General features: G+C 38.2%; 2 protein-coding genes across 3 annotated transcripts in view; one reads left to right on the top strand and one right to left on the bottom strand.

Annotated features, from left to right (window-relative positions):
* The window catches only part of abcc1 (ATP-binding cassette, sub-family C (CFTR/MRP), member 1), a 25,381-nt gene extending 12,212 nt beyond the window's left edge, over positions 1 to 13,169 (top strand). The window contains exons 17-32 of one of the 2 annotated variants that reach the window (XM_051101898.1): positions 350 to 526; positions 1,160 to 1,327; positions 1,734 to 1,920; positions 2,131 to 2,172; positions 3,861 to 3,912; positions 5,256 to 5,397; positions 5,484 to 5,691; positions 6,665 to 6,975; positions 7,060 to 7,259; positions 7,374 to 7,500; positions 7,578 to 7,679; positions 9,469 to 9,615; positions 9,745 to 9,903; positions 10,894 to 11,060; positions 11,148 to 11,342; positions 11,903 to 13,169. In XM_051101898.1, coding sequence (XP_050957855.1) covers positions 350 to 526; positions 1,160 to 1,327; positions 1,734 to 1,920; positions 2,131 to 2,172; positions 3,861 to 3,912; positions 5,256 to 5,397; positions 5,484 to 5,691; positions 6,665 to 6,975; positions 7,060 to 7,259; positions 7,374 to 7,500; positions 7,578 to 7,679; positions 9,469 to 9,615; positions 9,745 to 9,903; positions 10,894 to 11,060; positions 11,148 to 11,342; positions 11,903 to 12,011 — 2,493 coding nt within the window. In that variant the 3' untranslated portion in view covers positions 12,012 to 13,169. The remainder of the gene's footprint in view (positions 1 to 349; positions 527 to 1,159; positions 1,328 to 1,733; positions 1,921 to 2,130; positions 2,173 to 3,860; positions 3,913 to 5,255; positions 5,398 to 5,483; positions 5,692 to 6,664; positions 6,976 to 7,059; positions 7,260 to 7,373; positions 7,501 to 7,577; positions 7,680 to 9,468; positions 9,616 to 9,744; positions 9,904 to 10,893; positions 11,061 to 11,147; positions 11,343 to 11,902) is intronic. The other variant, XM_051101892.1, reaches the window with a different exon arrangement.
* The window catches only part of abcc6b.2 (ATP-binding cassette, sub-family C (CFTR/MRP), member 6b, tandem duplicate 2), a 27,702-nt gene continuing 18,611 nt past the window's right edge, over positions 13,121 to 22,211 (bottom strand). The window contains exons 15-31 of the mRNA XM_051101907.1: positions 20,853 to 20,922; positions 20,594 to 20,720; positions 20,335 to 20,511; positions 20,062 to 20,229; positions 18,733 to 18,916; positions 18,577 to 18,649; positions 18,355 to 18,472; positions 17,855 to 18,062; positions 17,455 to 17,765; positions 17,173 to 17,372; positions 16,422 to 16,548; positions 16,246 to 16,347; positions 15,996 to 16,142; positions 15,753 to 15,911; positions 15,494 to 15,660; positions 14,474 to 14,668; positions 13,121 to 14,385 (exon numbers count right to left, since the gene is read on the bottom strand). Of these exons, the coding sequence (XP_050957864.1) occupies positions 14,277 to 14,385; positions 14,474 to 14,668; positions 15,494 to 15,660; positions 15,753 to 15,911; positions 15,996 to 16,142; positions 16,246 to 16,347; positions 16,422 to 16,548; positions 17,173 to 17,372; positions 17,455 to 17,765; positions 17,855 to 18,062; positions 18,355 to 18,472; positions 18,577 to 18,649; positions 18,733 to 18,916; positions 20,062 to 20,229; positions 20,335 to 20,511; positions 20,594 to 20,720; positions 20,853 to 20,922 (2,642 nt within the window). The 3' untranslated portion in view covers positions 13,121 to 14,276. The remainder of the gene's footprint in view (positions 14,386 to 14,473; positions 14,669 to 15,493; positions 15,661 to 15,752; positions 15,912 to 15,995; positions 16,143 to 16,245; positions 16,348 to 16,421; positions 16,549 to 17,172; positions 17,373 to 17,454; positions 17,766 to 17,854; positions 18,063 to 18,354; positions 18,473 to 18,576; positions 18,650 to 18,732; positions 18,917 to 20,061; positions 20,230 to 20,334; positions 20,512 to 20,593; positions 20,721 to 20,852; positions 20,923 to 22,211) is intronic.

Here is a 22,211-nt window from a genome sequence, read left to right as displayed (position 1 = left end):
ATGTCTTAGTATTTGGTTTGTTCCCTTTTTGCTTTAATGACAGCAGCACTCATTTATGCCACACGCCACATGATTTGAAAATGATCCAAAACACATGTTGTGCTTCTGTGAAACCAAGAACATCTGACTGTCACGTGATCAATGTCCCAAATTCACTTATTAGATTTAGAAGTGGTTCATTTCATGTCATAGCTTTTCTTTGTTTTGCTTTATTAATAACAATGCCTTAAAGGGATTTAAAGTTAAATATAAGAACTGTGTTTTTGGGATTTTTGGGCCCACTGTGTATTTGGAAAGCATTAATAATGGAATGACAAAGAAATACATTGCATATCTGACTGCCTTTCAGGGCTCTGTGGCTTACGTGCCTCAGCAGGCTTGGATCCAGAACGCCACTCTCAAAGACAACATTTTGTTCGGACGGGAGGCAAAAGAAAGCTGGTACCAGAAGGTAGTGGAGGCTTGTGCTCTTCTACCAGACCTGGAGATCCTACCCGGAGGAGACTCGACAGAGATTGGGGAGAAGGTAAATAACGACCCCAAAATGATTCTTACGGTGAAAATTACCTCATGATTTACTCACCCTCAAGCCGTCCTAGGTCTATATGACTTTCTTTTTTCAGACGAAAACAATCATGGTTATATTAAAAAATGTCCTGGCTCTTCCAAGATATATAATGGCATTGAATGGCTGTTGAGATTTTAAAGTCCAATAAAGTGTATCCATCCATTATAAAAAGTACTCCACATGGTGCATAGAGATTTTGGTTTATAAAGTTTTAAATAATTTCTTACACAAACTCATTGATTCACTTCAGAAGGCCTTTATTAAGCCCCCACAGCTGTGTGGAGTACTTTTTATGATGAATGGATGCACTTTATTGGATATCAGAATCTCAACAGCCATTCACTGTCATTATAAAGATTGGAAGAGCCAGGACATTTTTTAGTATTACTGCAGTTGTATTCGTCTGAAAGAAGAAAGTCACATATACCTAGGATGGCTTGAGGGTAAGCAAATCATTTGGTAATTTTCATTTTTGGGTTAATTATCTCTTTAAATCCATGTGCTGTCCCAGGCTGCTTTTAATGCAACAGTCAAAATGTAAATATATAATAGCAGTCATCTGGGTTAATCTTGTGGACTTTGTCATTTTAGGGCGTGAATCTGTCTGGTGGTCAGAAACAGCGGGTGAGTGTGGCCAGGGCTGTGTACTGCAACTGTGCAGTGTATCTGCTGGATGACCCACTCTCTGCTGTGGACGCTCATGTGGGAAAACACATCTTTGAGAAGGTCATTGGACCTCAGGGGTTGCTACAAGGCAGAGTAAGGCCAAGTTTTAATCTAAATGTGTGACCTTGGACCACAAAACCAGCCGTAAGTAGCATGGGTATATTTGTAGCAATAGCCAAAAATACATTGTATGGGTCAAAATGATCAATTTTTCTTTCATGCCAAAAATCATGAAGATATTAAGTGAAGATCATGTTCTATGAAGATATTTTGTAAATTTCCTACCATAAATATATCTCAACTTAATTTTTGATTAGTAATATGCATTTCTAAGATCTTCATTTGGACAACTTTAAAGGCGATATTTTCAACATTTTGATACTCTCAGTTTCTCAGTTTCAAAAAACTGACCCTTATGGCTGGTTTTGTTGTTCAGGGACACATACTGTATGTGTACATCTCTTCTAGACATTTCTCATCACACATGCTGCTCTTTCAGACTCGGGTTCTGGTGACCCACGGGCTGAGCTTCCTGCCCCAGGCTGACCTTATTTTGGTCATGGTGGATGGAGAAATCACAGAGATGGGCTCTTACACAGAGCTTCTGGGCAGACAGGGTGCTTTCGCTGAGTTCCTGCGTACCTACACCAACACAGAGCAGGAGGAGGTGGAGGAGTCAGTGGGAGGTGAGGCTGGCTTCCTCACATCTGAAGTTCTTTCATGCTTTCATGCATCTGTCCTTTCATATAGCTGTTTCCTCTAAATGATGACTATTGTTCACATTGTGTGTGTGATCTTTCTTCCAAATCTGTGTCTAGTGATCTTTTTTTGGTCTGTATGTCTGTTTTCATCTCCATTTGTTCTTATTTGTTGTGTCCCCTCTGTTGGCTCTTCAGAGGAGGGAGGGGAGGCAGAGGATGAAAAAGGGAAATCTGAAGGTTTGAGGATGTAATTGGTCCCAGGGGCCATAAAAATCGAATAGGCCTGCTCGTACTGCATGTTAGAATAGGGCTTTTTATCCTGGTCTGAGGCCTGAAATTGATTTTTTTAGTACTTTCCCCCTACATTACCATTGGACAATAGCTCACAACCCTTAGATTTGTCTATTACACATGCTTGCACTGTGCTCCGTTTTGCTGAAGAAAATGGTACCCCTTTACACAGTGATAGAATTGGATCCCCCCCTCAACTCACTTGAGAGCCTAGCAATGATGTAACTACATAATTCATGTACAACACTTACAAAATAACAGTAAAAACTGAAATATTATTACAGCTTAAATGAACTCTTTCTATTTTAGTATATTTTGAAATGTAATTTATTTCTGGGATGGCAAAGCCGAATTCACATGATCCTTCGGAAATCATTCTAATATGCTGATTTAGTACTGAAGTGATTTATTTATTGTTATTATTATTATTTTTTTGTTATTCTTTGAATAGTTCAAAAGAACAATTTTTTTTTTTTTTTTTTTTTTTTTTAAATAAAATTGATATTTACACATGATATTTATAAAAAAAGATATTTCAGCATTTCATTTAAGATTTACAGGGAAAGGTCTTTCTTTGCAGTCTGTCCAGGACATTACCATTAATTATTTTTCTTTTTGAATGAAGCACTGTGAATGGCTTCAAACTTTGACCTTCACCAGTCTTGTCGCTGTGTCAGTTCCTCGTGTGTCTGAAGTGCTGGGCAGCCTGCTGGTGATTCTTCTAACCTTAACCCACACCTCTGAGTCTAAAACATTTGTTTAGTGTCTGCAGTTTTGATAGACTGTCTTTAATTTCAGCTGGACTGAGAGGTGTGGTTGCTTAGAAGCAAATTATGACTGTCTTTTATTGCCATGTTAAATATATAGACATGTTTGCACTCGAGTGCAGCCCGGTGTTTTAGTCGCTGAAAAAGCTTGTCTTATAGTCTAAAGTCCATGTAAAGCAATATTAAATGTGTGTTCTGAGTTTGTCGCGCCACAGAAAAATGTTATTAACCAACAAGTCAAATTTAAATGATAAAAAACCTGCCAAGTAAATAAAATAATTTAAGTCAAAATCTTAAAAAAAAAAAAAAAAAGAAGGCATTCTCCGCTCTCAAATGCTCACTGTCGCCACTGAAACCAAGCCCATTTGTGGGAAAGCTGTCAACTACAGCTACAGCCTACAACTGAGCTGTTTTGTAAATTATTGCAACCAGGTAATATGCATTTAAGGCATAGCTAGCTAGCAAACTGTAGGCTATAGTAACTAACGCTAATGACAGGATCTCACGATTTAGTGGGCGAACCACTGGTGTTAATGCACGTTAGATAATGTGTTAGTGGAGGGCCCATGCTCAGCGGCTCCAGTCCGTCATTGAGACATGATTTCAGCCCCGTCCAAAAAATCCTGAACACAAAAATGGTTAAAAACAGTCTAACTCCACAATTCAGTACTACGTAGTTCAGTCTTCGTAACAGATTTTTAGCACTATATTTCTAACATTTATTATGTGTTCAGAAATAATTATCTGAATAGCCTTTACATGGACTTTAAGGAGTCAATTGGTAAAGTATGGATGTGAAGAAGCATGAAGCATGCAAGAAAATGTGTGTAATTCTGTCTGATTTAGTATGTGTTTTCTCACCCACAGAAGCAGTCCCACGGAAAGGACTTGAGAATGGGGGCCCTGCTGCCCTGTTGGGGTAAGAGATACCTAATACCTTTTCTGATTCATTTCTTTGTTATGAAACCGTGTGTTCAGACCTGTTGAGACATGATGAATCACTAGCGGCAATATTTTGTCTTTCTTAATTTGTGCTCATATGATAAATCCGAACTCATATGATAGATTTGTGAGAAATTGTGTAGAAATTTAATTGGTTATGTATTGATAAACTCCTTTGAGCTTGAATAACATGGTGACCAAATCACTGAGTCGTTGAATCAGTCATTGCTTCATCTGTCATGAATTCCAAATGTTGTACTTCATTTTGACAGATAAAAAACAAAAACAAAACCGTGTAAACCTACTGCATCAGATCTTTTATAGTGTATATGCACACTCACTTGATAGTAGAAATCTCTTGTGTTACAGCTAATAAGCATGCTATGCTTATATCTAACAACCATTTAAAGGTATAGTTCACCCAAAAATGAAAATTGTCATTAATTACTCACCCTCATGTCGTTCCAAACCTTTAAGACCTTTGTTCATCTTCAGAACACAAATTAAGATATTTTTGATGAAATCTGAGAGCTTTCTGACCCTGCATAGACAGCAATGCAACTGACATATTCAAGGCCCAGAAAGGTAGTAAAGATATCTTTAAAATAGTCCATGTGACATCAGTGGTTCAACCTTAATTTTATGAAGCTATGAGAATGATTTTTGTGCACAAAGAAAACAAATATAATGACTTTATTCAGCAATTCCTTCTCTTCCATAGAATAGAACAGATTGTTGAGTTTGAACAACATGAGGGTGAGTAATTGACCCTTCGCAAAGAGCTTGATTGACAGGCAGTCTGACCAATCATAAGGCAGAATCTGCCATTTTTTTTCCAACAAAAAAATCAGACAGGAGAGTATGGATTAACTTCGGTGGACTTGAACTTGGAAAAACTTTATTTTGTGCTTTATGTAAATATGAAAAGACAATTGGTTTACGTGCCACTTGAACAGAGGCAATACAATCTGTCACGACACGTTAAGGAGCCACAAAACAGTATTTATTGTCTGAATTTCTTACAAAATGACAATTTTAAAGCTGGAGTCTTGTTTCATACCAGAAGTAACCTGCTCAGTCTTGTCTATCTGTGTGTTGTCAGTTTCCTTTTTGCTCTGTGATGTATATTTCACTGCTTGTTGTGTAGTGTGAGATTGGAATTATATATCGGACATAGCAACAGTAACTAAGGAGGGTGAGTTTTTGCGAAGAAAAGAACGAAAGAATTTTCATTTTTGGGTGAACTAACCCTTTAACATTTAAGTCATGTACTAAAATTTTGACATATTTACTAGCCTGCTGTTTCTCTGTGTTCTGTAGGCAGAGTCAGAACTCTCTTAATGCAGCAGGCACAGGTAAAACCCCACAGAAAACTGAACTGAATGATGTTGCTGCCACACAGAAGACCAAATCTGCTGAAGCTAAGCGACTAACTGAGGCTGACAAGGCTAACACTGGAAGGGTATGAGCTGTCTCTGTCAGGATGTGAGAGCATGGTCCCTTTTTACATTTGATTTTGAGATTTAGTGAATGTTGTTTGTTGTGCAGGTGAAGCTGTCTGTGTTTTGGGAGTACATGAAGGCTATCGGCTTACCCCTGTCCATCTGCAGTATCTTTCTGTTCTTCTGTCATCATTTGTCCTCTCTGGGCTCAAACTACTGGCTCAGTCTCTGGACAGATGACCCTGTTGTCAACAACACTCAGCCCAATAGAAAGATGCGTTTAGGGGTGTATGGAGCCCTCGGACTCTCACAAGGTGATTTAAGTGACATTCAGTCGGTTTTTAATATGATAACTTGTATTCAAGGTCAGTTGCATTACATAGCCTCCTCAGTCAAGCTTTTAGATTATATTAGCTTGTAGTTACATGGATATATGCATAGTTATATGATGTACAAAAAGTCTTTGAAATTAAAAACCATATTAAATTGTCTTAGTGTAAAAAAAAAAATGCATTGCCTTAACAGGACGTGTATTTTGGGGGCTGCAGTTTAACGTGAATATTTCAGTTAACAGTGAATATTTCAACAGAAATCAACAGTTCAGCAAAAATTAAAGTGCACACATCTGGCAGGTAGAAAGCTCAGTGAGAGTGCTCAACTACATAAAAAATCACAAAAAAGGAAAAGGTTGGCACACCAAAGCTCCATAAATATATTTAAAAAAATATTTATTACAAGTTCTCTCCAACAGTGTAGGTTTTTTTTTTTTTTGTATTTTGAGGTGTCAACATATTCCTTTTTGTAAAATGCACACAAAATGTACTAAAATTATTATTATTATTTATTTATTTTCGAAAATACGTCTTATTTTCATAGGTGAAATATACCCTATTTTCATAATATTTTGAAACTTTTTAAGGTAAAAATGTATTGAAAATAGTTTATCAAAATTGTGTGTGGTGTTTTTATTTTAAAATAAATGTTAAGTTGCACCCCTTTAATGTAATGCATTTTTATGCAAGTTAACATTATTCTGTATTAATATACCTCTATGTAAGTTTTGATTTTATTTTATTTTTTATTCTATTTTTAATTTTTTTTTTAAATCTCTTTTTTTTCCACGTTTTATTTTTAAATTATTTTAATATTGTTTTATTTTCTAAATTGTATTATATTATATTTTATTTTAATTCATTTTTTGTTTTATTTTATTTTTCTAGAAACCAGCTTGATTCTTAAAAGGCAGCTTCTGTTTATTTATTTATTTATTTATTTTCTCTCTGACAGGCATTGCAGTGTTCTGCTACTCTGTGGCGGTGTCTGTTGGTGGGATCTTAGCCTCCCGCTACCTGCACCAGACGATGCTCTACAACGTCCTGAGATCGCCCATGTCTTTCTTCGAACGCACACCCAGCGGCAACCTAGTCAACCGCTTTGCCAAAGAGACCGACACCATTGACTCAGTCATCCCTAGCATCATAAAAATGTTCATGGGCTCCATGTTTAATGTGCTGGGCTCATGTGCTGTCATCCTCATCGCCACGCCGCTGGTAGCCATCATCATCCCTCCACTGGGCCTGCTCTACTTCTTTGTACAGGTCAGTCAGTTGTTTTCCCTTGTGCCTGCATCTTTTGGCTAAAATACATTTAAATAGAAACATTTATCTTTTTGTCTCTGTTAGCGTTTCTACGTGGCATCCTCTCGGCAGCTGAAGCGACTGGAGTCTGTGAGCCGCTCTCCGGTCTACACACACTTCAACGAGACACTGCTGGGAACCAGTGTGATCAGAGCATTTGGAGAGCAGCAACGCTTCATCAGAGAGAGTGACGGCAGAGTGGACCACAACCAAACAGCTTATTTCCCCAGCATTGTTGCCAACCGGTGAGAATTTGCAGAACCTCACCAGGTTTTTTTCCTTGTTTAGATGTATAAGGTATCATTTAGTTAGATATTGTTTGGAATGTTGATGATATGTGTGTCTTTGTGCATTTGCAGATGGTTGGCAGTGAGGTTAGAGTTTGTGGGCAACTGTATTGTGACATTTGCAGCGCTTTTTGCCGTGATGGCCAGGGACAGTCTGAGTCCAGGTATCATGGGGCTGTCCATCTCTTATGCGCTGCAGGTCAGTCAGACTTAAAAAATGATGTGATACAGACCAGATGTCCATCCAAATCCTTACTGATTCTGTATTTCTCACAGGTCACTGCATCTCTGAACTGGTTGGTACGAATGTCCTCTGAGCTGGAGACTAACATAGTGGCGGTGGAGAGGGTGAAGGAATATGGAGACACAGAGAAAGAGGTCGGTGCACCAGCAGGCAGATTGTGTGTGTTCATTCTGTACTAGTGTAGAGTCCAATCTGTGATTAGCCCTGTTTCCTTCCTTATCTCACACTGTACTAGAGAGATGAAGATATTTAGCGCACAGGGGGTGGGGGATAGTTTATATCCACAAAGGTATTAGTTTCCAGAAGGAATTTGGGTAATTAATGACGTCTCAATGGACTTTTCTTTGCCAACATCAGGATTTTAGACTACAATTTATATTAAAGGGATAGTTCACCCAATAATTTAAATTAGCCCATTGTTTACTCACCCTCCAGACATCCTAGGTGTATATGACTTCCTTCTTTCAGACGAATGCAGTAGTTATATTAAAAAAATTATCCTGCCACTTCCAAGCTTTATAATGGCATAGGCAGGTGTTTCTCTTCAACTGGTCAAAACAAGTCCTATGAAGTGCGTCCATCCATAATAAAAAGTGCTTCACATGGCTTTGGGAGGTGAATAAAGGCCTCCTGTAGCGAATCGATGCATTTTGTAAGAAAAATATCCATATTTAAAATGTAAGAATCACTTTAATCTAGCTTGCGGCAACTGCTCGTACACCGAAACAGCTCTGGGCGGATGACGTAGGACATTGGCGTTGCGCATGCGTCGCTCAGGATTGACGAATGCGAACGTGCCGTGGAGAAACCAAAACAAAGCACCGGTCATGAATTAGAAGTTCAAAACGAGGAGTTGTAAAGAAAAGTGTTGGAGGATTTCGATGTAGACCAAGAGAAGACTGGATTTCCTTTGCTAAAGTAAAGATTTGCTTCCTTTGCTCCTGTAAACACTCTCAGGCGTATGCGTAACGCACACGTCCTAAATCATCCATCCGGAGCTGCTTCCGTGCACGGCTGTTAGCGCAAGTTAGATTAAACTGATTATTATGTTTTGAATATGGATATTTTTCTCACAAAAACGCAGCGATTCACTACAGGAGGCATTTATTCACCCCCTGGTGCCGTATGAGTCACTTTTTATTATTTATTGGACTTGTTTTGAACTGTTGAAGATAAACACCAACCTTTTGCTATGACAGAGCTTGGAAATGCCTAGATCGTTTTTAATATAACTCAGATTAGATTTGTCTGAAAGAACGAATTCATATACACCTAGGATGCCTGAAGGGTAAGTAAATAATGGGCTAATTTTCATTTTTGGGTGAACTAACCTTTTAATGTTTTACCACTGGTCAAGGTTGTTTTGTTTTGTTTTTTTACTATTTGTAGTTAACTAATTAACTTTTTTTTTTCCACTTGTTTATTTTAAATGGACCTGTGGTGTGACAAATGAATTTTAAAGTGATTTTTGAAATTATTAAAAAAATTAAAAATGATTACATACACTTTATAAATATTAGATTCTTTTCATATGCTATCATTTAAAAGTTAATACATTTATTTAGCAAGGATGCTTTAAATTGTTCAAAAGTTTGCATTTTAAAATATAGAAAAATAGGAAACCATTATTTAAAATGGTAAAAATATTTCACAAAATGCTACTGTATTTTTGGTCAAATAAATGCAGCTTGGCATTATTAAAACAAAACAAAAAAAAAATCCTACCTGTCCCAGAACTATAATTAGTAGTGTAATAAGCAATTAGCTCATTTAAATAGTATTAGATTAATTATAGCATGTCACTGCAGGACATGTCAACATCCAATAGTATTTCAAGTTAACTTCATGTACTTGTGGTTTCAGTGTTGAAGATGGATTGTTGAGATGTGATTGGTTTATGCTGCATTAATGCTTTGTTTACAGGCTGAATGGAAGTTGGAGCATTCAACTCTGCCTGCTGGCTGGCCGACCGCCGGTCATATTGAAATCCGCAACTTTGGCTTGAGATACAGAGAGGACTTAGAGCTGGCTATTTTTGATATCTCGGTCAACATTGAGGGAGGAGAAAAGGTGCGTGAAGCCATTACAATATTCAGAATCCGTTCAAGCTTTGACTTCATCAACAATGTCCATTTAGAAGTCTTTTCACCTTCAGTTTCCTTGCAAAGTTAATCATATGTATTTGTATGTTTTTCTTAGGTGGGAATTGTGGGTAGGACAGGAGCAGGAAAGTCCTCTCTGACATTAGGGCTCTTCCGCATCATCGAGGCAGCTCAAGGGGAGATCCGTATAGATGGAGTCAACATCGCTGAGCTGGGCCTGCATGAGCTACGATCCAGAATCACAATCATTCCTCAGGTACTGTATCAAATACACCTGAACATTCAGTTTTAAAGGTGACCTATTATGTCCCTTTTTACAAGATGTAAAATATAGTCTCTGAGTGTGTATGTGAAGTTTTAGCTCAAAATACCTTACAGATAATTTTTTTCTAGCTTAAAATTGCCATTTTTTTTAGAGTATGAGGCAAAATGTGTCATTGTATCTAACCCTTTAAATGCAAATGAGCTGGTGCTCCTGGAGAAGAGGGTGGCGCTTCAAGAGCTCATGCTCCACTGCTGTTTTCTTTTGCAAATAAACCAGTGTTGCCAGAGTTTTTCCCTGCAGAATTGGGTTACTTTAACACTTGTTGCTGCAGTTTGTTTTCATGTCCGCGGGTTGAAGCAATCCCAATAATGTTATATTTAGCCTCTGGAATGCACCCTCCCCCCCAAGAAATGTGACTGGGCTAGTTTTGAGTAGCAATTGGGCGGGTTTTGTTGTGAAAACCTGGCAACCCTGAAATAAACATTCCACTATTAGTACAAGCCTGTTATCTTTACAGAAAACGTACTCGGTTTAAAAGTTAGTTATCTGATTGTACTGTGCATAATAAATGCGTTTATGAATTACACAGACGGGAGCACAAGCGATCAAAAATAACTCACGGTGCTCATTCCTTGCTATTAGAAACTTTATATGCCCCATTTGTGATTATGAGTTTGATAAATTCAAGCGGTTGACTTCACATCGCTTTCATATGCAATTTTTTAACAACCACATTCCTATTTACGAGCATTCTGGTAGCACGTGAAGGTAGCATCAGTGAAAACAAGCAGAGACAATGGTAGCTTTAGCAACATTAGCCTTACAGAGTGCCAAGAAGTGCTTTTAGAAAGACAATTTGGAAAACTAACGCGTGATACTTACTTTGTCTGGAGCTGACATTCTCGCACAAACTGAGAAGTCACAAAATTGAACTCTTTTAGTTTTTTGTTTTTCTTCTAAATACCGTTTCCTCTGTCTCAGGACCCAGTGCTGTTCTCAGGTTCCTTGCGTATGAATCTGGACCCCTTTGATGGCTACACTGACGAGGAGGTCTGGAGAGCTCTGGAACTCGCACATCTCAAGAACTTTGTGTCTGGCCTGCCTGACAAACTCAATCATGAGTGTTCAGAGGGAGGAGAGAATCTCAGGTATAAACCTTCTTTAAACAATGTTTATTAATCATTTGATTAACGTCTAATATTTCACTGTTTCTGACTGGATATTCTGGGTTTCAGTTTGGGTCAGCGGCAGCTGGTTTGCCTGGCTCGAGCTCTCCTCAGGAAGACCAAGATTCTGGTTTTGGATGAAGCCACTGCAGCTGTAGACCTGGAGACGGACAATCTCATACAGTCCACTATCCGAACTCAGTTTGAGGACTGCACCGTTCTGACCATCGCACACCGTCTCAACACCATCATGGACTACACTAGGTAATCTACTTTTCTAGTTTTTTTAATGATATAACTGCAAGAATATTAAAAGGATAGTTCACCCAAGAACCCTCATGTTGTTCCAAACCCGTAAGACCTTCGTTCATCTTCAGAACACAAATTAAGATGTTTTTGATGAAATCTGGAAGCTTTCTGACACTGTATAGACAGCAACACAACTGACACGTTCAAGGTGCAGAAAGATAGTAAGGACATTGTTAAAATAGTCCATGTGACATCAGTGGTTCAACTGTAATGTTGTGAAGCTACAAGAAGATTTTTTTTTTAATGAAATTGTTGAATAACATCATTAGCTTTGTTTTCTTTGCACACAAAAAGCTCTCACATATCATCAAAAATATCTTTATTTGTGTTCTAAAGATGAACAGGTCTTACAGGTTTGGAATGACATTAAGGTGACAGAATTTCTATTTTTGGGTGAATTATCCCATAATAAAAAATTATAAATAATAAAATATAAAGACTACATTCACACTATATTATAATTGTTAAAAAAAATGTATGTAGCACTAAATATTTCCTTATTTTTTTCTTAAAAGGGTGCTGGTTCTCGATAAAGGCCAGATGGCAGAATTTGATTCTCCGTCCAATTTAATTGCCAAGAAGGGAATTTTCTACAAAATGGCCAAAGACTCAGGTTTGGTCTGATAAGTAGACATATCCAGGACTCATAGGGCTACAGCCTATGGAGAGTGGACTTTGCGAGACATAGACTGAAGGTACCTCTTCTGTGGGCCCGGAGCTCACACACACACACAGTGTGAAAATGACACCACTCCATCCTCAGCTACTGTAGCTCTCCGTTTCACATTTTAAAGGTTTCATTGCAAATGCTGCTTTGAAGTTTGTTTGATGCCAACATTTGGGATGTTTGAAGTTTGATGTCTTCATGGCTGTTTTTGTTGTCTGTTTTCATTTGGGAGACTTCTCACTTTACCACTAAGCCGCACTTTCCTGCTAGTGGTTGATTGTTGATAATGAAAACAATTCTATTTGCAACATTGTTTCACTAGAAACAGTAAAGAACAAAGTTTCTTTGTGTGATGTATCACTGATGCAGCGATGTGTTGTATGCTGACCAAACAGCTGCTGGGAGTACGAGGTGCTTCATCCCAAGCCAAAGTTAATATCTGAGGCTGTTCTCATTATCAAGCTAAAAAAAGTTCAAAACTCAAAAACTCAAGTTTCATCTCCAGAAGCCGTTGTTTTCTCTCATTCAATCATTATTTATAGTCTGAGAAAAGCTGTTACAGTATTTCTTTTTTTCATATCTAAAATTATTTTATCATATAACATATTTATTACTGGGTATCTCCCACTAATGGTGACTCAAGCGTCATCTTACCAATATCATGCAGACGAGTCTACGATGACCTTCTGTTTTCATTGGTAATGTATGTAGTTTTTGATTTACGATCTTTGTTTACTATTATTTCTCAGTGATCATTTCACCAAAAGTTATGAATGCACTTATTGTTCTGTATAAGAAGGTCAAACTAGGGTTTTTTTCAGGTTAGGTGGGAGTGATATTGTTTTAAAAACAAGTAGGAATTATACTATACCACTTTAAAGTCAGATACCCAAATCTTAGAGGTTTTTTTAAGGTCAGGTTGTCATGTAAATGGCCGTACCTGCCGAGCTGTGTGCTGTGTGCTTCACTCTGTGTGCTGTATACCATATATCTGTTGAATGTTCGCTTGAGTGCGACGTGCCGTTTCATTCAGTACCTCCATTCTAGATCATTTAAGCCTTCTGGGTTTTTTTTTAAAGGCCAGTCAGTTTAATTAAAGAACTGGCAAAGACTTCAGATGATTAAAAAAAAAAAGATATATCTGATTTGTTACATATTTATATGATTTGTATGTAAGCATAAAGTTGTTATTTGATATTTGTATACATGCACTAGTTTTAAGTGTACTTAGTTTCATAAATCAGGCTGACATGTACAGGGGAAATATAAATAAATTTTTATAAAGAGCACTTTGTTAGTGTTTTAACTAAACGAAATCAGTCTTCTGACAGAATGAGAAAGAAAGCAATAACTTCTGATCACTACTACCAACATATATTTTACTGAAGCTGTCCAGAAAATAAAAAGAGCATTTTCAAGTTTGACAGTCTCACATGAAGTGTGCATGGAAACATTATAAATATATAAAAATACATATACAGTACAAAATACATAAATACTGATTTAAAGTTTTAGATTATGGAAAAATACTAGTATTAATACACACAGAAAATTTCTCTTTAAAGATGGATGGGTGTTGCATTGTTTTTAACATGAATGGATGTTTCACATCCTAAATAGCTTAAAATAGATGCATCTTTCACCTTTATGGGAATTTAATTTTTTAATATGCTGACATAATAATTACTAAGTTCTTGTGACAACCTGAAAAGGTTCAAGTAGAATTGTAACTAGCTCCTACGGCTGTGTCTTGCCATGATCTATAACAATAACCTACAAATTTCCACAAAACTTCGCTCTGACAACAGTGATAGGTGGTGAACACGGCTGTGCACACTGACCTACTGAACACCTCTGTGGTAAGATAATGTTACTCAAGTCTTCATATTCTGAGATGAGATTGTTGACGACGTGAGGGAATCATTCTGTTCCTTCAGCACCTCAGACGTCAGTTGAAAATCAGTAGGAGAATGCTGAAGCACACCGCTTCTGTAATACTGTTGAAAACGTGGACACCTGCTCTGGCAGAACAGCTATTACAGGCAAAACCTCTTCGTCCTGAGCTTTGTGCTTCTCTTAATTGAGAAGGCAAGATATGCCCTTTAAGTAAGTTCTGTGATGAAAAGATTCAGCAGGTTTGTTGGTGAGATTTTCTGCACCATTTTTATAATCTCTCCTGAATAAAGAGATGAATCAGTGATGGTTCTTCTGGTAGTGGAGATTCACACTAGCCCAGCCTCCCGGCACATTCGATAGAACTGACCACGCTGAGAGATCAGATTGCATGGTGAGTCCATCTCTGTGATGTGCCCTCTGTCCATCACAATCACCCTGTTGGGAACAGTTGAATAGGTTTGTGTTATTGTCTGTGTTCATAATCATATTCTTCTTAGAAATAAACACATGCTCTGTGTTATACCTAGTGTAGTCCATGATGGTGTTGAGACGGTGTGCGATGGTCAGAACGGTGCAGTCCTCAAACTGAGTTCGGATAGTGGACTGTATGAGATTGTCCGTCTCCAGGTCTACAGCTGCAGTGGCTTCGTCCAAAACCAGAATCTTGGTCTTCCTGAGGAGAGCTCGAGCCAGGCAAACCAGCTGCCGCTGACCCAAACTGAAACCCAGAATATCCAGTCAAAAACAATTAGGGGTGCATTTCCCAAAACCATTGTTAGATAACTATAGTTCTCTTGAACTCTATTAGTAATGCCGAAACTTGTGACCATAGTTGCTTCCGGGAAATGCATCCCAGATCAAATGTTATGGTGTGTGCACATCAAAAGTGAAACGAATATTTGCATCGCATTACTTAAGGTCCTTGCTCACTAATTTTCATATGTGTTTTTTCGTATCAGTCATCCTAAAAATGTCACGTGCAGAAACCTTGTATACTGAATCCAATGCGTGTTAATCCGTCGTGACAACATTTGCAAAATCATACAAAATGGAGTTTTCAAGCAGTGAGGATGTTTTTGTTGTTTGTTTGTTTGCCTGTTCTTCTTAAAAAGAGAAAATATTGGGTCCATCCAATTCTGATATTGCATAGAGTTAGTAAGTCGTATTTATTTTTTAACGTGGAAATTTCATATGTGGTGTGCAAGGACCTTAACTATAGATTACTTGCAAGATGTTTGCACTAATAAAAACATGATAGTACTTTTCTCTATTTTTTAATGTAACTGGACGTCTTCAATAAACTCTTCACTGTCAACATGTCATGTGAATTTCCCACTCAAGTTGAAATTTCTCAACTTGTGTGGAAGACGTTTGAAGCAAGTATTGTGCATTTTGAGGCAATTTTGCGTGTATTCGTGTCTTTACATGAATTTACGTAACGACTCCATATGTAATCTACTTGCACAAATAATTACATTCAATTTTAGTGTGCATACATCATTAGTCAAATGATGAATAAATACTGTTGAGAAGAGCTTTATACCTGAGATTCTCTCCTCCCTCTGAACACTCATGGTTGAGTTTGTCAGGTAGGCCAGACACAAAGTTCTTGAGATGTGCGAGTTCCAGAGCTCTCCAGACCTCCTCGTCAGTGTAGCCATCAAAGGGGTCCAGATTCATACGCAAGGAACCTGAGAACAGCACTGGATCCTTGAGGGAAAAGGTTGAATATAAAACACTTTATCTTTAAGTCTTTTTAAGGTTTGTTTTGGTATTTTAACTGTTTTTCCACTCTTAGATACCTGTGGGATGATGGTGATACGAGACCTCAGTTCATGCAGTCCTATCTCTGCAATGTTTATCCCGTCTATGAAGATCCTTCCTTTTGCTGCCTCAAGGATCCGGAAGATTCCGAGAGCAAGAGATGATTTTCCGGCCCCTGTTCTTCCCACAATTCCAACCTGAATAGATTCAGTGATTAACTTAGAATGTAATGGAAAAATAAAGCACAAATATGTCACGGTGTGTTTAGATCTTATATTTACTTTCTCTCTCTCATTAACACTGAGGGAAATTTCTTTTAAGGCCCAGTCAAGACCCCTGCGGTACTGAAGTCCATATTCCTGGAATCCAATAGATCCGGATCTGGGCCAATCTGATGGGAGTGGACTGTCCTCAATTGTCCATGGTGCCTGCAACAACCAAAGACTAACTTAGTGACCTCAAGAATGAACCTAAAAATATGCTTTGGTTACAGGAATTTATGGAGAAAAACCGCTTTTAGACCAGCATTACCTCTTTTGTTGTTTCGGCATATTCTTTCACTCGCTCAACAGACACTATGTTGTTTTCTACATCTGTCCATGCCCGCACAATCCAGCTAAGGATCCCAGTAACCTGCAATGTCATTTTTCATGAGAAGTTGTTGCCTAATGTGTGGTTGTCCAAAGTTTTCTTGATGAGTTCCCTACCTGGAGAGAGTGCGACACAGCTAGTCCCACGATTCCAGGGCTTAAAGTTGCCCTTCCCATAACAGAGAGAATAGCTGCAGCAAGGACCAACAAGTTACCCAGGAACTCAAGATTTACTGCCAGCCACCTATTGGAATAACATTAAAGATACTGTAAAAAGTTGGACTGGATTATTGGTAACCAAAGGCTTGTTTCCACCAAGCAGTATGGTTCGGTATGCAATTATTTCCGTTTCCATTTTCAGAAGCTGTGAATGGTACTAAAATAGCAAACCGTACTGTACAACTTTTTGGGGACTCTTCTGTTGGGGTGCCTAGCACAGTAGCACAGTACCAAGAATGGAGCTAGACCAGGGGTGCCCAAACTCGATCTTGGAGGGCTGGTGTCCTGCAGCGTTTAGCTCCAGTTTGCCTCAACACACCTGCCAGAAAGTTTCTAGCATGCCTAGTACGAGCTTGATTAGCTGGTCCAGGTGTGTCTAATTAGGGTTGTAGCTAAAATCTGCAGGACACCGGCTCTCCAGGACAGATTCTGGGCACCCCTAAGCTAGAATCACTGCAGAATACAGATTGGTTGACAGAGAATCGTCTCTTGCGCTTTTTGGCATACACAACGCCTGTCAAGTAAGGGTACTGTTGGCAGTGGAAATGCAAGTTGGGTCAGGGTGTTTCGTCCCGAATCGTACTGTACTGAACTGTATCACTTGATAGAAACGAGCCAAAAGAATGAATAAGCCACAACTGATTCTGACCTGGTTGCCACAAATCTTGGGAAATAGGACGTTTGATTGTGGTCCACTCGGCTGTTAGCCAGTAGGATGAACCTAGACTGTTCTCCAAAGGCCCGAATCACACCGACTCCTTGGACTGTCTCGTTGAAATGAGTATAGATGGGTGATCGACTCACCGACTCTAGTCTACGCAACTGGCAGGATGTGGCCACGTAGAAGCTCTAAAAACACAGGAGAATAGATGTCAGACTGGCACCCCTTGTTATGATACTCGCACATATTGAGCAATCTCTAGTAGCATACCTGGACAAAGGCATAGAGCAGAGTGAGTGGCAGTATGATCACTCCTGCAAAAGGAGTCGCCATCAGCACGATAATGCAAACCTCCAGAAGTTTGAACACGTAGCCCAGCATCATCTTCAGTCCATCAGGGATCATGCAATCAATGGCATCTATCTCTTTAGAGAAACGATTGAGAAGGTTACCACTGGGCGTACTCTCAAAGAACGACATAGGAGAGTGAAGTATGTTGTTGAGAAGGTCCAAATGAAGATGACGGGAAGCAATAATTCCACCAAGTGAAATTGCCACAGTAGTGCCAAAAATTGCAATTCCTGCAATACAATAAGATAGTTAATGACTTAGAACAAGACAGCGTTCAATGACACTCAATGAGGGTTGAGAAACATGAGGGATTTTAAACCTTGTGCAAAGCCAAGAGCTCCAAAAACGCCAAGCTTGAGATCCGTGTCGACCTGTGTTCCATTTACAACTGGGTCATCTGCCCACAGACTTAGCCAGTAGTTGTAGGCCAGTGAGGCACCTTGCTGGAACGCATAGAGGAAGATGATGGGGATGATGAAGGCCAAGCCAATGGTCCTGAAGTACTCCACATACATCTCTAGTTTCACCTATGTGTGAAGAAGAACGTGTGAGGAACAACACTTTGGATATAATGCACATTCAGGGTATATTATGGTGTTCAGAACAATGAAGCTCAAAGACCTGTAATCAGGGGTTAAAATTAGATCCCTGTGGTGACATGAAAGTATCTGACACCCTTGTCACTGACCTGTATCTGAACTTTCAAATTGACCTGCCACTCCAAATCTTTGGCCTTTGGTACTGAGTTACGTGTGAAGGTATATTTAGATGTGTCTACCCATTGTTTGAAACGTCTGTTGATGTGGCTCTATTACTTACTCTGCCTGTGTGAGCTTTGTCAGCCTGGGTGAGTCTTCCAACTTCCTCCTGGTCCTGCTCCTGTTCTGCGTCAGATATGGCCTCCATGGTTTGTATACTGGCACCTCCCATGTCTCCACTTCATTAAACAAAATTGACAGAAAGGTAAATATGTGCTCTTCAACAGAACTTGCATTTGCATTTGCATTTGCATTTGGGTTTTCAAAACTTGATTACTTTTACCTGATGAGTTGCTCTTGGGAGAGGTCAATAGAGAAGTCTGTCATGCTGAGACGAGATACTGATTTTCTGGTCCCTAAAACAAGGTGAATCTGCATTTTTAACTGTATTTCTGTTGGAAGTCATCAGGTATGCACAGCACTCATTCTTTTATCTTACCTCTGTGAGTGGCACTTTCCTTGCGTTCGCTAACGGAAAAAGCTTTCACAAAGTCTGCAAAGGCGTTCTTCCTACTCAAAAGCTCGGCGTAAGAGCCCATCTCCGTTATTTCTCCATCTTCTATCACCAGGATCAGGTCAGCCTGGGGCAGGAAGCTTAGCCCATGGGTCACCAGAATACGAGTCTGTTTTTAGCAAGCATTGGAGAGCATCATCAAGCAAGCTAGTTAGTTAGTTTATTAATGGATTAGTTAACTTCCTGAATAAAAATTTACTCAACCCCATGTCATCCAAGATGTTCATGTCTGTCTTTGTTCAGTCCAAAAAAAAAAAAAAAGTAAGGTTTTTGAGAAAAACATTCCAGGATTTTTCTCCATATAGTAAACTTCAATGGTGACCAGTGGGTTGAAGGTCCAAACTGCAGTTTCCTTGCAGCTTCAAAGGGCTGTACATGATCTGAGCAATCGGTGCACGAGCATAACGATTGGTCATTTTCCAAAAAAAAAAAAAAAAAAAAAAAAACTAGCAATAAGATGCGCGTCTAATCATGTTGGAAAAGTCACGTTGGTTAGTTCTTTATCTGTGTGCTTTGATTCAAAAAGTTAAGGAAAGTGGAAAAATTTCATCTCATTTTCTCCTCCTTTTTCTTTGAACGTTCGTGTTGTAAACATTGGGGCGGTACTTTGCCAATGTCACGCATACAGGGTTATGTAATGTGTGAGGGCAAGCTAGTGCATTTGTGGTCAAAGTATATAAATTAAATTGTCTTGTTTTTTTTTTGTTTTGTTTTTTTTGTTTTTTAGAAAATGACACTGTTTCACTAGATAAGATCCTTATTCCTTGGCTGGGATTGTGTAGTAGAGCCTGTTGAAGCTGCACTGAAACTGCAGTTTGGACCTTCAACCTGTTAGTTCCCATTGAAGTCCACTATATGGAGAAAAATCCTGGAATGTTTTCCTCAAAAACCTTACTTTTTTTTCGATTGAAGAAAGAAAGACATGAACATCTTGGATGATACGGGGATGAGTAAATTATAAGGAAATGTTTATTCTGGAAGTGAACTAATCCTTTAAGCCTGAAAGGTTCCCTTTCAATTCAAGAGCTGGAAATTGAATTAAATTGGCTACATCCAAATTTGCTAAATTCCAGTTATCTAATCTGTCTGTCTAGCCAATAAACCTTTTTAAACATTTTTCAAAAACAAGCTGAATTCTGTTTTCTTACATTCAAAATATGACTCTGCATCCTATTTGCTATTTTAATTTGGAATTCATAATTTTTCACATAATACATTTTGAGGTCACATTTTATCTCGTGTTTTAATTCTTACCTTATTTTTAAGAACTCCGTTAGGGCCAATGACTTTTTCAAAGATGTGCTGACCCACATGTGCATCCACAGCTGACAAGGGATCATCCAGCAGGTAGATATCAGCCTTCCTGTAGACTGCACGTGCCAAACTCACTCTCTGTTTCTGGCCTCCTGACAAATTCAGCCCCTGTGAACATTGTAAAAATGTAGTTGGAGTTTACCCATGACTTATACCCTGATACCCTGAAAAAGTTTTAAAAGAATTTTAAAAGACTTAATAGTCAGTGTTCACCTTTTCTCCAATCTCTGTGGTGTCTCTTGCAGGTAGGATTTCCAGGTCTGGTAGAAGAGCACAGGCCTCTAACACTCTCTGGTACCAGCTGTCTTTCCTCTCACGCCCAAACAAAATGTTGTCTCTGAGAGTGGCGTTTTGGATCCATGCTTGTTGAGGCACGTAAGCCACAGAGCCCTGAAAGAAAGTTTTAGCAAAATTATATGTGGAATATGTGGATGATGGCAATATATTTTTAGTAATTTTCCAAATGATTCACCGATACTGTGACATGGCCACTTTTCTTTTCCATTTCTCCCAACATCGCTGAAAGAAGAGAGGACTTTCCACTGCCCACATGACCTACCACAGCCACCAGTGAACCCCGCTGCACTCTGACATTGATCCTGCAGAAATGAACCATTGCCAGATTATTATCTTCATATATTTAGGAATGGTGGGCCTACAGATGTCTTTCAGCAGGTATTTTAATTTACAGTATAAAATATATTTTGATAAATATATTCAAAGGCGCCTACCTCCTGAGACATGGTGTGTTATCTTTAGACCAGCTGAAAGTACCGTTGTCAATAACAACACCATCAACATCTGACAAAAGAATGAAATAAAGAGGTGAGCTTTTCATTGTTACAGATTCACTGCATTCCAAACCTCTATGACTTCCTCTATTCTGCAGAATATTAAAAGATTTTTTTTCATGGTCTTTGCTATGGAAGCCCGTTTCCGCTACTGAGTTTAAAAAAAAATGTAAAAAGTTATTGTGACTTTTTATCTCACAGTTCTGACTTCTTTTTTTCTCAGAATTGCATGATATAAACTCAGCTGCAAGAAATGAAGTCAGAACTGCAAGATAAGTTTATGTCACAATTCTGACTTTATAACTCACAACTGCGTTTATATAGAATCATTTTGAGGAAAAAAGTCAGAATTGTGAGTTTATATCTCGCAATTCTGACTTTATAACTCGCAATTGTGTTTATATAGAATCATTTTAATGAAAAAAGCCAGAATTCCGAGTTTATATCTCGCAATTCTGACTTTATAACTTGCAATTGCGTTTATGTAGAGTAATTTTGAGGAATAATTTCTTATTTCTAAGAATTGTGAGTTTGCCTCCTAATTCTGTCTTTATAACTCACGATTGCGTGTTTATATATCATGATTCTGAGAAAAAAATTCAGAATTGCGAGATGTAAACTCGAAATTACGAGGAAAAAAAGTCACAAGTACCTTTTTTTGGTTTTGTTTTCAGTGAAGTATTCATACTTTTCAGTGCCGTTGCCATTAATATTAGCTTCAAAAAAGACAGAGATACTAAAATATAAATATCATAAAAGTGGCCCATACAACTCACCGCATATTTTAATAAATAATGTGAAGACCTATAGCTTTGTGAGAGAAACAGTCTAGAACAGTTTTCACCAAAACTAACCTGTTTCAGAAACTTGATCAGAATATTTATCATGATCCAAATTAGTAATTATCATGATGGGAATTCAGATTTAGATTCAGATTTCAAAAACAGGCTAGTTTCAAAGAAAAAGTCATATAGGTTTGGAACAACTTGAAGGTGAGCAAATGATGACAGAAATTTTATTTTGGGGTGAACGATCTTTGTGTATTGTGTATTATAAACTGTAAGTGTGTTTTGGATTTGAGGCTCATAAAATCATTTGAGTTGATGGTAATTATTTAGATGAATACGTTTCCATTGTTTTTTAAATATCCATGAAACATTAATGACTTGGCTCTGTTATTAGTGGTATTCAGATGATGAAGTAGAGAGAAAGTTAGAAGCATTTTTACAAAAACTTCTCTTTGACCTTTAATATAAAAAAGTTGCAGTTTTAATAAATTGATTTTAAAATAGACTTTTA

This window comes from Labeo rohita, chromosome 3, assembly GCF_022985175.1.
Source record: "Labeo rohita strain BAU-BD-2019 chromosome 3, IGBB_LRoh.1.0, whole genome shotgun sequence".
Classification (NCBI taxonomy): domain Eukaryota; kingdom Metazoa; phylum Chordata; class Actinopteri; order Cypriniformes; family Cyprinidae; genus Labeo; species Labeo rohita.
Note: the sequence above shows the minus strand (reverse complement) of the source record. Positions and strands in the feature narration are given on the sequence as shown.